The 16,812-nt window shown below is 28.6% G+C and overlaps 1 protein-coding gene across 1 annotated transcript; it reads right to left on the bottom strand.

The window, feature by feature from the left end:
• Nucleotides 1–788: 788 nt before the first annotated feature.
• Nucleotides 789–8,059, bottom strand: LOC129876580 (bZIP transcription factor TGA10-like). Its single transcript, XM_055952050.1, has 11 exons — nucleotides 7,652–8,059; nucleotides 7,089–7,195; nucleotides 6,536–6,615; nucleotides 5,724–5,819; nucleotides 5,469–5,537; nucleotides 5,201–5,260; nucleotides 4,984–5,061; nucleotides 4,547–4,622; nucleotides 3,905–4,179; nucleotides 2,155–2,397; nucleotides 789–1,134 (listed from the first exon to the last, which is right to left on the bottom strand). The coding sequence occupies exons 1-11, from the start codon at nucleotides 7,798–7,800 to the stop codon at nucleotides 985–987; spliced, it is 1,383 nt and encodes a 460-aa protein (XP_055808025.1). The 5' UTR covers nucleotides 7,801–8,059; the 3' UTR covers nucleotides 789–984.
• Nucleotides 8,060–16,812: the final 8,753 nt, after the last annotated feature.

Raw genomic sequence — 16,812 nt, forward strand, 5'->3', positions numbered from 1 at the left:
GTTCATTTGAAGCCTCATTGGCCACTTATCTTGAGGTTATAGTCTTATAGAATACCACAAGTTGATCATTTCAAGAATGAGTCTTCCCTTATAAATTGCTTTCTTTGAGATCCAATTGTTAAGTCTTGGAACTATACCTTATTTAGAGGGAACCTGGGGTACTGCTCTCCACCTATGTGTAGGGTTTAGAGAAGAGATGAACTGAGTTCTTGTATCACTTTTCATTGTTGTAAGAGATTGTTTTCACACTCGTAACTTGATCATAGAAGTTACGATCAACTAATATGATTATTGTGATAAATACTCATGTCATGTAAATTATGTCGATCTGGACAAGTAAATGTGAACGGAGGGTGTAATTAATTATGTTGCTTGACTTTTTGTTAAGTTGCCCATACATTAGAAATTTAGATCACCTAATCTCTTCTTGATGGTGTCAATTGTCTCCATGACTATTGAGAAAACAATGCCATCTTGAAAAGGACAACACACCATTTTCATAGTTTGACATAGTTTTAATAATTACTTCTAGATGTCTCAATAGTTTAATAGAGTCAACTAAGATGAATTTTAGTTGAGAGATAGGGAAAGCAAGGTAGAAGAGGGATATCGTCCCTCTGTCAATCTGTGTGATAGATACTCTCTATTTTTTTAATTATCAAAATAAGAATGACAATTTTTTTATAATGAAAAATAATTAAAAGTTAAATTTTTCATTTTATCCTGAATGTGTTTATGTATGGCTACACAAATTTTAATTTAAATTACAAATGTCAAATTTTAATACTTATAAACATTGTGTTCAATCAAACATCGTCGCATAAATTGAAATTGAGAAAGTACTATTTTATCACATTACCTGTAACTATTTTTCATCTATATTAACACAAAAAAGCAATAGAAACATTTGGGGGGGGGGGGGGGAGGGGGGTATAGGTGAAGAAATTAAGATTACAAAAGACTAATTATTAGCTAACTAATTAATTATTCATGACGAGGACGCGCCAGCCAAAGCGAGCTGAGAGCTCGAAGCCGATGGAAATAATCGCCTATTGCGATAAAACACCTCGCGGCTTGACGAGTAGTTAAGATTTGGTGCAGCCGATGAATCGTTTGGTGCCTCAAATTATCAGCCTGTAAGAAAAAAAACAAGTCAATTTATTTCTTCATTTGTTAAATAATTCGTACTACAATATCTTTTTAATTAGAGTCAATAATAAATATAAATAAACAATATGTTTGATAAATAATTTGTAGTATATTTCATCTGACATTTTTAAAATAATAAGATTATACTATATTTTGGTATATTATAGTACATATTTTTAGTTTAAGATATTACTACAAAATTGCAAAAGCCTTCTTTATATTTTTTTAATTTTTTTTGTGCATAGTCAAATTAATACATGTAAATTGAAAAGAAGAAAATTATTATATGGATCTTGGGCCTAACTCTCACTCCAAGAGTTAGCTCTATAAGGAAAAATCAATGCTCAAGCCATATATAAGGAGTCTCGAAATCTTGTCCAGATCCTACTTGGGACATTTCTTTGACCACCCCCTCACGCACTGCATGCACAATTATAGACCGGGCTTATATTCACACCCACCCACCCCAACCCCCAGCACACACACAAGACTCAATGGGTTCGACTCTGATACTAAGTTAAATGGACCATGAACCTAATTTATTCTCCAAAAGTTAGCTCAAAGAGAGGAGGATTAATTGCTCAAGTTCAGAGCGGATTGAGACAAGATGTCGGGACTCCTTATATGACCTGGACAATCCTCCTTTCTTTGAACTACCTTTTAAGGTGTGAGTTAGGCTCAAAGTCCTTTTTAACATGACATCAAAGTCAAACGTATTGAGTTCTATGTGCCTAGTACGGGGGCGCTTGTGAATATATACCTATGGAGAGTCCATGATTGTGCACGTACCGATCCAAAAAGTGTCTGAGCGTGAGGGAAGTTGTTGAAAAAAATCTCCCACATTAGATTGGGATAAGATCCCAAGACTTTTCATATGGCTAGTGTAATTCTCTTTTATTTGAAATAGTTTTTTTTTAGATTAAGTTAAACCCAACATTCATTTAATAAAATATTATTTTTTTTTAGAACAAACTAAAAGTAATACATTATAATATAATAATATACCTGTCTAAGGAAGGCTTCAACAGTGGAGAGTTGGTTGATGGCAAGAACCATGTAGTTTCCCATATTCTCATTATTATTACCCAATATTAATGCATCTGAGGCAATTATTGTGTCTGATAGAGATTGATTCAAAGCTTCTAATCCTTGTGACAAAGCATCCTCAGCTTCTTGTGTTGATTTTTGTAATCCACACATTCCCAACAATTGGTTTTCTGTTAATGCCTCTATTTGACACATTATAATCTGTTTAAGCACAAGAGACGGGTCAAGAATTTTGAGTATACGATAAATTTTGTATTTTTTAAAAAAGGTAGCTTATTAGATTTTGAATAAATTATTTATGTATATTCAATTAAAAAAGTTTAACAGAAATATAGGATTTTGGTCAAATTTATTGAGTTCTGCTAAGGAACTCATAGCTAAAACTCTGGCTCCGCTTATGCTATATTAAGTCACAACAGATGTACGAAAATCATACTCCTGCCTTAAGGTTGTTGAATATGAGACTACGCGACTACTAATATAAATATTCCCTACCCCTCCCACATAAAGTGGGATAACACTCAACTATATTAAGTCATCTTTAAAATAAAATAAAAACTAGTATATTTTTATAATTGCTCATATTAAGCCAAGCAAGTTACCTGGAAAATAAAGTTGGCAACTATTGTACTATACCAAATTGAATTACACTGACAATACAATTAGCTTTATATAAGTTAAATCCATTCATAAAATACCAAACAAGGTTAGTTAGCTATCTAGCTAATCCAAATATAAACCTCCACAAGGATATCAAAATGACCTAATTAATTAAATTATAAAAACAAATATAGTGTGGTAGTTGGAGATAAAATATAAAGTACATACAAGAATCCTTTAATTTTGTTTCTTGTTAATTAATTAATTACTTATAGGAGTACCAACTAAAGTTAATATATAGATCCAGAAGAAATCATGACTGTTTAAAAGTAGTAAGAAACATACATAGCTTTATGGTTGAGTAGGTAAATATATCTAACAGGGTTTCTACAAGGGGAAATCTTGGGATATATCCATCTCTCTCATAATATATCTACATCATGAGACGTTAACCCGGCCAAGTATACAGAGACGGATTCAGAATTGGAATTTGTTTATATTTGTCTTATGCCTAAGTCCTAACTTATCATTCTCTCTTCCTTCTCCGAAGTAGTTGTATATATCATCCCGTAAATAAATGTATCTTGGATTTAACTCATCAACCTCAAAAGCCAACTCGGCCTTTTCCCTTCTCCTTTCTAAAGCAAAAAAGAATGTCATCATTTTGATCGTGTTGAAGGGGAGGATTGTCAAGTCTATATTCATTTTTCATATGATATAGAATTCTTCAACACCCCACTTCACACCTAAAACTGAACATCTGGTGTGTGGACAATTTAATTAATATGATGGTCCAACGTCGATACACAATAATTAGGATGGATCCTGCTCAAATACCATACATATAAAACCCTCATAAAAACTAGGGTTTGAACCATAACTCTTTTTGTGTTATGGGGTTAATGTTACATTATTTTATGTACATATTAATTACTGAATTTCTTAATATAAATGAAAGGTTTGATTCTAAGTAATTGGAATACGAATTCGCGCCAGTAATATCCTATACTAAATATAAAACGCTCTCTATTGAAAGATTATGATGACCTGAGTGATAAGTATATTTATTCATCATTAACTAAAAATTTCGTATTTAAGATATACGTACTTTGAGAAGTTCGGATGGACGAAAATCGCCGATCCACAAGAAGCAACGCTCAGCTGGAGACTTCCACAAGCCAGAAACCAAATGAAATACATCAGATTTTGCAAGCATGCCCTTCAGGTTCATCATATTGTCATAATGTGCCACACAATTTTCAACGTAAATACGAAGTTCGTCCTCCTGCAAATTTTCCTCATGTACTGCATTTCTAAGTTCACATATGAGTCGATGATGTTCTTCTAGCCATCTTGCATACTCCAAATCAAAAACTGCAGCATCTAAATTCATGCAAAAGAGTTTCATTTATATATACACCGATAATATAAAAAAACGATTTTAGTTGACATATCAAGTTATTCTACAAAAAGATAAAATAATAGTGACAGATAACTTTTGTTGCTAATCAACAAAAAAATTATCTCTAAGTTTATTTAATGATGAATTAGCAGTAAAATATCATAAAATCCTATATTTTTTACATTATTAATATAATTTCATTTGACATGACATGTTATTTGCCTTGTACTTATAAATTCCACTTGTTATGAGTAATTTTTCGTATATATTTATCTTTTTTAAGTGATCTGATAGTACTATTTTTTTCACAACTAAAATCGAAAGGGATGTATCAAATATATATAGTACCTGAGCTGATATTGGTCCTAGTAAGTTGAAAGCCCTGGTCTCCTCCTAGAAGAACATTTCCCCCAACATGAAATCCCTTTAACAAAACACATAAATATTGAAGATTATTAATTACCGAAATATCTGGTTGGTAAAATGTTAAAGAATTACTATTAAAACATCATTATTTTCTCACTGAAATTTTCTACTAAAACATGTTCAGTCGATATTTCCACAGATATTTTGATTGAATTCGATGGGAAAAAAATGTTTTAATATAGATGTGAGAATTTCTTTTCCATCATTCATTTTTCCAGTGAGCTGATTCAGCAAAAAATGAGTGAAAAAATTATATTCTATAATACAAATTTTTCGTTGATTCGAAGTGGAAAAATCTTTATTTTTGATAGTGAATTGAAATAATTGTGTAGAGAATAAGAGAAATTAAAGTTAATTACTTGAGATCTTGCTCTTTGTATTTCATGCTCCAATTGGGTGAGCTTTATTCTACTTGTCTCTAGTTGTTGAACATATGCCTGTATAATTAAACAAATTAAAGAAATCCCATAAAATAAAATACTTAATTCTCAAGTATGAAGCCATTATTTAATTTCAACAGTAACACTAAATACTATATAGTAAAATTAACGAGTTATAATAATTAAATTAATGAACCTTTTTCCTAATTCTGCTTTTTCTTGCTGCCTCTCTATTCTGAGCAAGTCTCCTTAACGTCTGCATGGAACAAAAAAACAAAATCAATATTATTGAGTTTAACTTCAATATACTCATTGTCTTTACACTATCTGATCATCTAAAAATAACTACATAAAGAATTAATCATACATAAAAAGTAAAAGAAATATTTGAATGACTCGATGCAGAATTTTTTTTTAAAAAAAAACTTTCGAAATTTATATTTTTACACAAAATTAAATCCTACCTTGGGATCTGATGTTTTGGGTGCGTCTTGCTCTGGACTTGATGTTGAACCCTTACGACTTCCCTCTCCCTAAGAAATGAAGAAATAAGAATTAGCGATGAATAATTTTTATTTAGCAAAATTTTATTGTTAATTCTATTTAACAACGATTTAGTGACTGGCTATTAAAAAATCATATACAATATATTTATATATAGTTTATTTAGTGACAGTTTAACGACGAATTAGTAATTTGAAAATGAGAATTAATGATACCTTAGCAATTTTGGGTGGTTCAGTTTTGTCAAGTGACGGTTGAGATGATTTCTTGGAACCACTTGTAGCTTGAGAAAGTAGTCCATTATTATTTTCCTACCAAACAAATTAAAGAAACGATGTTAATTGAAAACTAAATATATATAGTTAGTTAGTTAATTAACTACCATTTTTGATATTATCATGTCATATTTGATTTGAGAAATTATTTTGTTGTCGTACGCTTGGTCAAAATTAACCTGATGATATAAAAAGTCTATATACTTTCTAGTGTATTGAGAAGTTAACACTTTTAGTGTCGAGAGTGTCACCGTTGAATGAGCCCTACAGTGTGAGATTCAAATTTAGTCGGGGCTTCAATGCGGGCTTCAGACACCGATTGAAAACCAAAAAAGATAAAGGTTTAAGTTATATATATTAATAGAGTAAATTTTGTGTATATCTATATTCGGCTTGTTATGAAGAGTTATAGCTATTATTTTTGTCGATCAACTTAATTTGATGGAGTAAAATAAATAGCAATAATAATTATATATTCCGTATAATTTCGCTAGTGTGGTGTGAAAAGGGTAAGATGTATTGCAAATCTTATTCCTATCTCTGTGGAGGTAGAGAGAATATGTCTCTCGACTCAAAAAGAGAAGTAATTCAGAAAAGGATTAAAAAAAAAAAAAGTAATAGCAAAATGAAACAACAGATACCAGAGAAAAAAAACATATTGAAAAATAAGAAACTGTGCTATTACTAAATACTATTAAGATGGTGTAAAATAAATATGTGCACCAAATTAACTTATAACCTTCTCAATATACCTTTGTTGAAGATGGCTCAATATGCATTGGCTGTGATGGAAAAATATTGAGAGTTGGTGGCCTCATCCCATAATTATTCTCTACAAATATATCACAGAAAAAAAAATTGTCTTTCTGAGTGGTCATGCATTTATTTTGTAAGCATACAGATAATTTACAGAAAAAGAGACAAATTAATTGAACAGAAAAAGCAAAGCAAAGGGCAAAAAAATCAGAAAATCTTTTAATTTGTACACTTTGGATTAAAATCAGAAAGGGCAAAAAAATTCTATATTTTCTTGCAAGTTGTGAGAAGATCTGGTCAAAGTAAAGTACAATATATTCCATCAAATTTTAATTTGTTCAAAATTAACATGCTTTTCTCATGACCAAAAATCGCAACTATTCCTCATAGAGAATCTCAGCCGAATATTTTAGTGACTGTTTGTACGGCTTGAATCCGTGATCTATTGATTACACGAAGATAATTTTACTGTTTCTCCGAGGGCTTTCTTTCGAATAGTCATAAATTAATTAATCAGAGAAAAATGAATTAAAACAAAGTTTAACATACGTCTTTGATCTTGGATTGATGATGAAGAAGGATCTTGTCCATCAAGATAAAGAAAAAGTGCTTGATCTAGTTCACCTAAATCATAAGCTCCACCATTCTCTTTGCTTCTGTTTCATATATAAAAAAAAAAGAATAAATTACATCAAAAAGGAAAAAATGAAAGATATTATAAACGCATGATTTAGTGATCAATAAATTGAACCGATCAGAGATCTCATCTTCGAATTCTAATAAAAAACAAAAATTACTAGATTTTTCTTGCGCGATTTGCATTTCTAATTAATTCCAGTCATCCTCAACCCTAATAAATGGGCTATGAAGGAGAATTCGAGTTGTCCGTCGTTCCAATTCTCCTTCTCCTTATAGTCCATTAATCGATAGAATGGTCAACACTTAGAGACAGATCGACGCCCATCCTTGCCAATTGTTTCTCATATCTCCAAGCTTTAATGAATAAAGTTATCGATATTTGTGCTAGTGGGAGCTGATCAAGCTACACACAAGCTAACTTGACGGTTATAAAAAAATCAAGAAAAAATAATCTAAAAAGAAAAGGGAATTACATGAAGTCCTCAGATGATGATTGTTGTAATAATCCAAAAGAAATCTGATGATTATTATTATTTTCCATTTGTTGTTGTTGCTGCTGCTGCGGATCATGAAAAAACTGGTGATGATTGATGAAAGAAATTTGATTGTTAGACAAATCCATGAAATCATGAACTCTAACACCAACAATTGTATTTTTTTTCTTCTGTGTTGTGCTAAATCGTTTTCTGAGGTCGTTTACATGATGAATGAATGACTAGTTATATAATAAAAATAAAGAGAAATAAATCGAAGTCGGTGGTAGTGTTATTGATAAAAAGGTAAGGAAACTGAAGAAGGAGGAGAAGAAGAAGAAAACGAAGTTGTATTCAACAAAAATAAATTGGACAGAACGAAACCACACAACGATTTTGCAGAAATCTATAGAAACCGCTTTTGAGCTTCCTTGTTACACCATCTTACTCAGTTTTATGTGATGATTAAATGACTTTAATGCCCTTTCTTTTTCATCATTATTTTTATTGACAATTTCTTTTATATGATGACCATGGTGTTGTAACCCGCTTGGTTGTACACACCTCGAATATTCTATTGAGAATATATACGTGCTAGTTGTTGTCACTGTTGAGATAGTTTTTGAGTTTGAGTTAGATTCAATGTCGATTTTATTAATCTTCAGATGTTCAATTTTGATGTATGGGGTATTGAGTCTCATATATATCGGTGGGATAGAAATTTTATATATATATATATATATATATATATATATATATATATATATATATATATATATATATTTGTATGATTTTGGGATTAGAAACTAGCTCAAGAAATGGGGATTTATTCAATGTTTGGATTTAGAGTCTATTTTTATTAGTCTCCAGAAGTCTCATTCTAGTGTACGGGTTGTTGAGTTTCATATATATATTGGTGGGATAGAAACTGGGTGTCTTTTTTTGTATGATCTTGGAATTAGAAATTAGCTCAAAAGATAAGGATTAATCAAGATCATGATATGAAGAGATTAATAATATTATTTAGATTTAAAATCTATTTTTATTAGTTTTTAGATGTCCAATTCTGATGTACATGATGTTGAGTTCCATATATATCAATAGGGTAGATATTATGTGTCTCTTTATATGATCTTATTACTCAAGACCATATAAAAATATCAATAATATCGATCTTTTTCAATAATGTGGGAACTCAACCATTCCGCTCCCCCATAGGTCCAAAATTGAATATTTTGGACCATAAACAAAATAAGATGAGGACCCACTTTAGATAAATTATGAATTAAGATATGGGCGTCGCTTTGATACACACGAATATCAAGTAACTCTTTCCTCACCTAGTATTTTTTACCGTCATTGAAAAAAATGTCATTTGACATTTTTCTTATGCAACTTTTTGAAGAGGAAATCATTAGCATGTCCAATTTGACTAAAGTTAAGCAAAACAAAATTACCAAAGTAATTTTTGGTGGTTTTATGTACATTGCCGGTGTGTGTGACCTTTTGGGTTAAATAATTTTATTATTGTAAAAAATAATAATTAAAATAGATAAACTTATCAAGTTAAATGTCCATTTGGAGTATATTATTATATTTTAAATTTAAAACAATTTATAAATAGCACAATATATATATATTTTTTAATATAAGGTCCAGGGAATAAAAAAATACATTTGACTTTTAAGAGTCAAACAATCTCCCAGACATTAGACCTGATCAGGGGGTTAAGAATTAAACTAGTTTTTTTTGTCTAATTTGTATAATTAAGAAGATATAAAAAAAATTATTTCTAGGTCCAATCAAACGATACAAAACAAATTAAATTTGAGCGGAAGCTAAGGAATAATAAGCTCAAGTACAATATAAACATTTATCTACGTTTGAATTTTGTACTAAACTAATAAATTATATATAGTCTAGTGATCAGTATATAAACTATCGCAAATAATTGCTTAAAAATAATAATTTCTCTCACAATATGTACATTTGCAAGGAAACCTATGTGTTCTTAAGATGGTGAAATGGCTGTTTTTCAAAGTTAAAATGGGAATTTGATTTTTAAAACAAAATTAAAAGATATTGTATATTAGACTGTCATTATCAAGACGCTTTAGCTTTTAAAATAATAAAATAGATTGGGAAGAAGGAGAAGAAAAGAATATCTCTCTCTTGATTCGTTAAAAAAGAAAAATAGTATCTAATTTTTTAATTACTATATATATATTGACTTGTTTTAGATTAGGTATATCAACAAAATCCTCTAAGGATTATATACTTAATTATTTTACTGTAAGGTCATTTTTAAGGCAAATTAATTAAATAGTTTTATTTCAACCAACTCCTCCTAATTGGACAAGTCTAACACTTCCAAGCACGAGATGATCAACTGCAATGAATCAACAAGAGGTTATTTTAGATAGACTTTCGAATAAAAAAAAAGTCCAAAGTAATATAGGAAGAAATAATGGAAATAAAGATAGTTATGACAAAATACTACAAATAACTTGACAAATCATCTTAACCATTAGTCATAATAAGATACAACAATAATATAATCAGTGTTAAAAAAAACAAATACTATAACGCCATGACACGTGTCTTTTGGATATATATTTTTATCACTTAACTATAACTAATTAATACATATTTTCATCTTATTTATATACTTAACTATAGTAAAATACATTAATTTAATATCAACACGAAATACATATAATTTTTTTACTGGACCTTGTATGTGTTACCTGTAGGAAGGAATAGGAAAATTAGGAATTTGATAATCCAACATATTTTATGGGAAAACAACAAGAAAAGGGGATAAGATCCTCGTTGAAAACATGAATTTGTACGCAAGATATCGAATTGGATCCCGAGAAGAATTTAAAGGGAATGTGATCCCCTTCGCGCTAGCCTAGCAACGTTTTTCAGCAGCAAGCTACGCTATTGTTATCGATACCATATTAAATCAAAAGCAATTGAACTCAAGGGCCACCTCTGGATGTTATTTATCGTTGGATGAACTGCTGATATTGATCCCCCATTTTTTCATCGACAGATAAGGTGAATTCTAAGGTTCCTTATTCCGGTTGTAAAGCGGAAGAAGAGGAAGAATGGGCATAGCCCCACTAGCAGCTCGCGTTTTCGACCCGAAGCGAATTTCAAATGGAAGAAATCCACTAATTTCTTTTCTTTATTTCTTATTTGTTTATCATACAGTAAATAATAGTTGGAATACTAATTGATGAATGATAAAGCCCGGAATTCTCGTAGAAATTTCTATCCATTATATAACTAATATTAGCTCTTTTTAATTAATTAATTAATTTTAGCTGCTCATTGAAAATTAGGTCACCCAACCTTGTCAATTTCATTTAAAATAAGCAAGACTTTTTAAAAAAATGTTGAATATAACGTAGTCTTCTTTCTCCCAATTTGAAGTTGTAAGAGGTGCCTTTAGCAGGAAACATTTTACCTTTTAAATTGAAACTATCAATGTAAATTTGAATTAATTAGATTTCAAAATGGGTGCCAGATGAATAGCTCAGAAAAAAAACTTGAATCAAAAGAACGTTATACACGTATAATTATTTAATTTCCTAAGTTTTTTATAGTTCGTCTAAATTAATAACCATCAAGTGTTGAAAAATACTTTCAGTTGATTTAATGAGAGAGAAAAATAATTATATATTTGGATAGAAAAATTGAAACTTTAATATGCGGTTAATGTATTTAGTAAAAATGTATTGACAAATAACATTCTTACTATTAAAATGATAGTAATATAAGCTTCATGAGATTAAATAAATTTACCTGTGTTATACTGAAAATGACAGCCAAAGTAAATTATGTTTCTCTCCTTCAGTTCTTCTAGATTATTTCTTTCTTTTTTTATAAAAAAAAGTATTAAGAAATTAGTAGATTCAATGTATCACCAATACTTACATTATTCAAATTGCTTTTTTTTTCTCATGTTTTGACAATCCACGATAATATATAAGTATAACAAAGCTATTTTCAATTGGTTTGTTAGATTTATTGAACCTAATTTTTAAAGTAGTGGCGAAATAAAAATATTTACTAAAGTAATTCATAATACAAAATGTAAACAAATATATTGACGCCCTCCATTGTTAAGTAATTTATCTAGTATTTTTTCGAATGATTCACTCACTATGAACAGTGGCGGACCCAGCATGTGTCAGGAGTTCCTTCGACGAAAAATTATATTATTTATATATGGTTAAAATATTTTTTATGTATAAATAGTAGATGTCGAACCCCCTTCCGCTAGTTTGTGTGTCTACTTTTTCAGATTTTGAACCCCCTTATTAAAAATTCTGGTTCCGCCACTGGCTCTGAACATGGATAGTGGCGCCCCTCTATTGTTAAGTAAAATTTTGTTGTGTTTAAATTTTATGGAAGACAAATAATATAAGGTAATTTCTTTTTATATATTTAAATTTTAAGTACTTATGCTACTGGAAGCTAACTTCTTAGATGCAAATAAAATCAGTTAATATGAGCACATATCATAATTATACGAAAAAAACCTTTATTTAAAAAAATAAAAGAAAGAAAGTTCATTATCTCCATTTCAAATTTCTAATTTTCATTAATTAGGCACCTTTTGGGAAAGTATAACATGCCGTATACCCTTTACCAACTTGCATTTAATTAAGGTCAGCATCATATAATATAACAATTAACTAAATAATTATATATGATTAATTTAAAACATCGTTCTAGAAAAAATAAATTCCTTTTGTTTCTACACTTTAAAATAATTTAACTTAAAACTTTTCATTTCACCCGTGATGAAAAAATTTAGTACTATTATATGTTATGATCCACAAATATTCTAATATATTTTATAATCGTAATTTTCAAAAATGTCCATTTATTTAAACTTCGTGTCTATTTAAATTTTGACACCTAAATTGTAACAGATGGAGTAGAGGAACTAAAAATTCCATAAATAGTAATTTTTCAAGTTCCCAAGTGAGGCAAAATTAGTTATGCTAAACGACTTTAGACTTTAAAGATAGATATAAAAGGGTTTAGGTAAGTGTTAAACTTTGCTTGTTTGACCGACCAGAGTCGTTGTGGAGTAATAAATATTCTCTCGTTTTTTTATCAGAGGTTTCAAATTCAAATTCTGAATTCCGATTTCATTTTTAGTAGATTGTATGTGGCTTAATCCGAATTAAAATTAATCGAAAATTCAAAATAAATAATATCAAACACCGAACGAAAAATCAACAAATAAAACCATGAACAAGAGCCCTCTTTTTCTGCATTCCTAAAATAGAAAAATGGTGATCATGTTGAAAAGACCTAAGTGTGAAAAAGTTCTCAAATCCACAGATTGTCTAAATTTGGTTTCAAGACAAATGATTTGTTTTTGAATAATAATGTTTAGTCTAACGTTTCACACTGTTTCTTTATTATTATTTTTAGAAACTAAAGTCCCATCTGAAAATAATTTATGAGATATTTAGATACGAAAATATAAATTTATTTCTCGTAAAAAAAAAATTTGTCATAGAAGTAATATTAAACTTCCAATTAGTTCAAGAATCTTTAGACTTTGATCTAAATGGGTCTAAATTATAATTTTAAAAAATATCATTTATTAAACAGTTATTCCAAAATGATTCGGTCTAATTTCTCATGATTTTTCTTGGTTTTCTTCACAAATATGATGATCATGTATAGTATTTTGCTTCTCACAAAATATCAAATACTAATAAGTGGGCTAGAAGCTGACATCTTTTCGTCGACGTATTTGCTTAAAGCCAAGGATATTATTTGAATTTCAAACCTCTTTATTGGCGTATTTGTTTCATGTTGTATCTTAGACATTTCAATATTTATTTTTAGAGGCGCTTTATAAATGTTTTTCAACTAATGGTTTGATTTCACGTCAATAAAAAAAAATTATCAATTAATGGGACCCAACATGAATAAAAAGTTGATAGCATTATTAAACATGTGTCACATAAGTTGAGATAAGAAATATATATATACAACACCACTTTTAATGTGATTTATTGAACCCATGTTAAAATGGGACTTTGCATCTAGTCTTACTTATATTATTTCTTCCTTGGGCCTTAACTAATACTTACAAGGGAAATTTATAGAAATCACACTAATTTATGAGCTAATTACTTAAATACATTATAGTTTGCAATATCATGAATTTTACTAAATTTTAGTGTATTTAGATAAATTCAGATATTTCTCATGTTTGCTCCAGATAAATCCAGTCTGCAAGGTTAAAAAATATATGAGCAAACATCAAAATCGAGTTTGAATAGATAATTTTTTAATGAATATATTTGCACAACTTTTATAAATTAAAAACTAAGTATAACTTATATAAATCACATAATGTAAAGGGTTGATTACCAGTTTTCAATTTACAGAAATCCCTTAAAAACATGATAATTAGGATACATTAATTCAGTAATATAGATACATTAATTCAATAATTCAAATACATTAATTAGGATTTTATGTATCAGCAGGTAACATTTAAAGCATGATACATTGAACATAAAGATAATTTATGAATCAGAATTAATGTATCTGGATTACTGAATTAATGTATCCGTATTATTCAATGAATGTATCCGGATGGAAAGAAGGGATTTTTAATTTTTTTTAAAATGGATGAAAGTAATGAAAAATATGATAAATAAAGGAATGTAATTAAATATTTTTTTCTAAAATAAACTCTATATGAACTCGGCTAAGGAGGGACATTTGCATAAATTAGCACAAAATTTGTGGATCTTAGATTGCTATATATTTGGGCCTATTATTTGGGCCTTCCATGGGCTCACAAGTCCTTGCTTTCCTGATGAGTCTTTTCAAACCCAATTTACTCCTCAATACTGTAAGTTGTAATATAAATTATTTATTTCAACTTCAAGATATGTATATTTCATGTACAACATTGACTAATAATATGCGGGTTTCTTTTATAATTGTGGTATTCAAGTCAATTTTCACGCATCTCAATTAATTCATGAAATATCTATTACCTTTTATCGACAACGATATCATATAGGTATATTTACCAAGACTAGACATATGAAAAGAAATAATATAATATTTTATCTCTACTAAAATTTGAATTTGAAATTAATAGTATGTGTCTCACTATCATAAAGTTGGTGGTAATATGAATGCATGATGAAATTGTTGGAATGTTGAATTTTCTTTTGTAATCCTACAAAAGATCATCATAATATAAGAATTATTACTTTTTGGCATTTAATGCATCTGTTTCTCATTTATTACAATTGAAGAAATGTCTTTAACTAATGAAACTATTGTATTACTAACAATTTGAATTTTATTAAATGCAAAACTGGACTGCACAAAAGGGTCATATAAACTTCAATTCAGAAACTATCTTTTTAAAAAAGATTTTTTTATTACTTAATATGTAGAATTATAATGAATTAGAATTGATTTCTTTTTGTCATTTAATACCTTTTTAAGTTATAGATTAGTGTTGTTTTAAAATGTTCCATAGAGATTAGAGATTCCTTTTTTTTTTTCAAATATCAAGATTTATTTTTGGGAAAATGACACGAACTAGCAAACATATACTAGTTAATTAATATATAGAGCTATAATTTAATTTAATTCCTACTCGCCACTAACATTTTCCAGTAATTAATATACATAACTATAGTTGCTCGGAGCACATCCAAAATTTATATAATTAAGCTCCCAATTGTATAAATTCAGAATTTATTTGTAAAAATTCAAAATTTCCTAATTGAATAAATCTTGAATTTGTATATGCTTACCCTAGCATGCATATAATTATAATATTGTTACATTAGATTTGTATAAGTTTTACAAAATTTCTAAAATGTATAAATACAATATTTGTATATACTTACCATGTTTGAATATTGCCAGCGAATTATACAAATAGCTCATCTAGTTATAGTTACAAAATGTAATTACCTAAAAGGTAGATATTTCGGCCTATTAAATTTTAGGACTAAGCTATTTATGAAAATTAAACTTTATTTTTTCTCCTAATTATCGATCTTTATAGATGATATTCATCTCACTAAATTGAGGAAAATGATATTTTCCCCAACCTTAACTTTAATTTCGAAATCATATGATCATATACTTGCACTCGAAATCGCATGATTTTCTAGTGATTAAAGGTGTGAAAGTTGCATAAACATATAAATCAAATAAAAAAATTATTAGTATTCCAAAAAAAAGATTGCAGAAAAAAATTGGAGGATTTTGAGATTCCAATACATCAATGAGTCTAGAGTAAAAACGAATGTCATATTTGAAATTTATGAATTGTTATAACAATTCTAAATTAATAATGTAATATTAATTAAATTTATAATTAAAAACTTGTAAATATTTCATAACTTTTTTTAACAAATATACATAATTTGCATAAAAATTAATGGATTGCGTGAACCATACTCAAATCCTTAAATCTCCTTTGAAAGTAAGAGAAAAAAAACAAAGATCCACACCAAAAAGATATTAGCTAGACGCAAGCAAATGGATATATATCTATTTTTTAATTTTTTTTTTGTTTTACAAAATTGTGTTCGATATTTATATCGGGGTCCAATTAAATTTGAATTTGAATCAACAAGTCCTACATTGGATTAAAGCACTCCTCGACAAAAAATGATTTTATTTTCAGAAGAACTCAAATTCGACACTTCTAATTAATAATAAATGAATACTTATCACTCTGCAATAATTCTTTGGTGATGAAAATATATCTATACTAATACTATCATAAAAATCATGATTGAACAAATAAGATATTTTATTTTTAATTAGAATCTTCGAGTTTAAACATTTCTTATAATGTTCTCACGTGGCTTTCGTCCTAAATGAGGCATGAATTTGAATTAACTGGCATTTTAAGTTAATTAGGCGTTAATATTAAAGTTTCTAGAATTTAAATAATCAAATTTAAATGCGAACATCCAACTTCGAACCAAAAAAATAAATAAGGAATACATAATTTTTTTAGTATTAGGAGCTAATTACATCTTATTTTTACTCTTTTTCAAATTACAAAAATCTCTTAAATTTGGTACATCCCAAAACGTCTGATGCATCGCGTAAAGTGATGTATCCGA

Source organism: Solanum dulcamara, chromosome 12 (assembly GCF_947179165.1).
Source record: "Solanum dulcamara chromosome 12, daSolDulc1.2, whole genome shotgun sequence".
In the NCBI taxonomy this organism is placed as follows: Eukaryota; Viridiplantae; Streptophyta; class Magnoliopsida; order Solanales; family Solanaceae; genus Solanum; species Solanum dulcamara.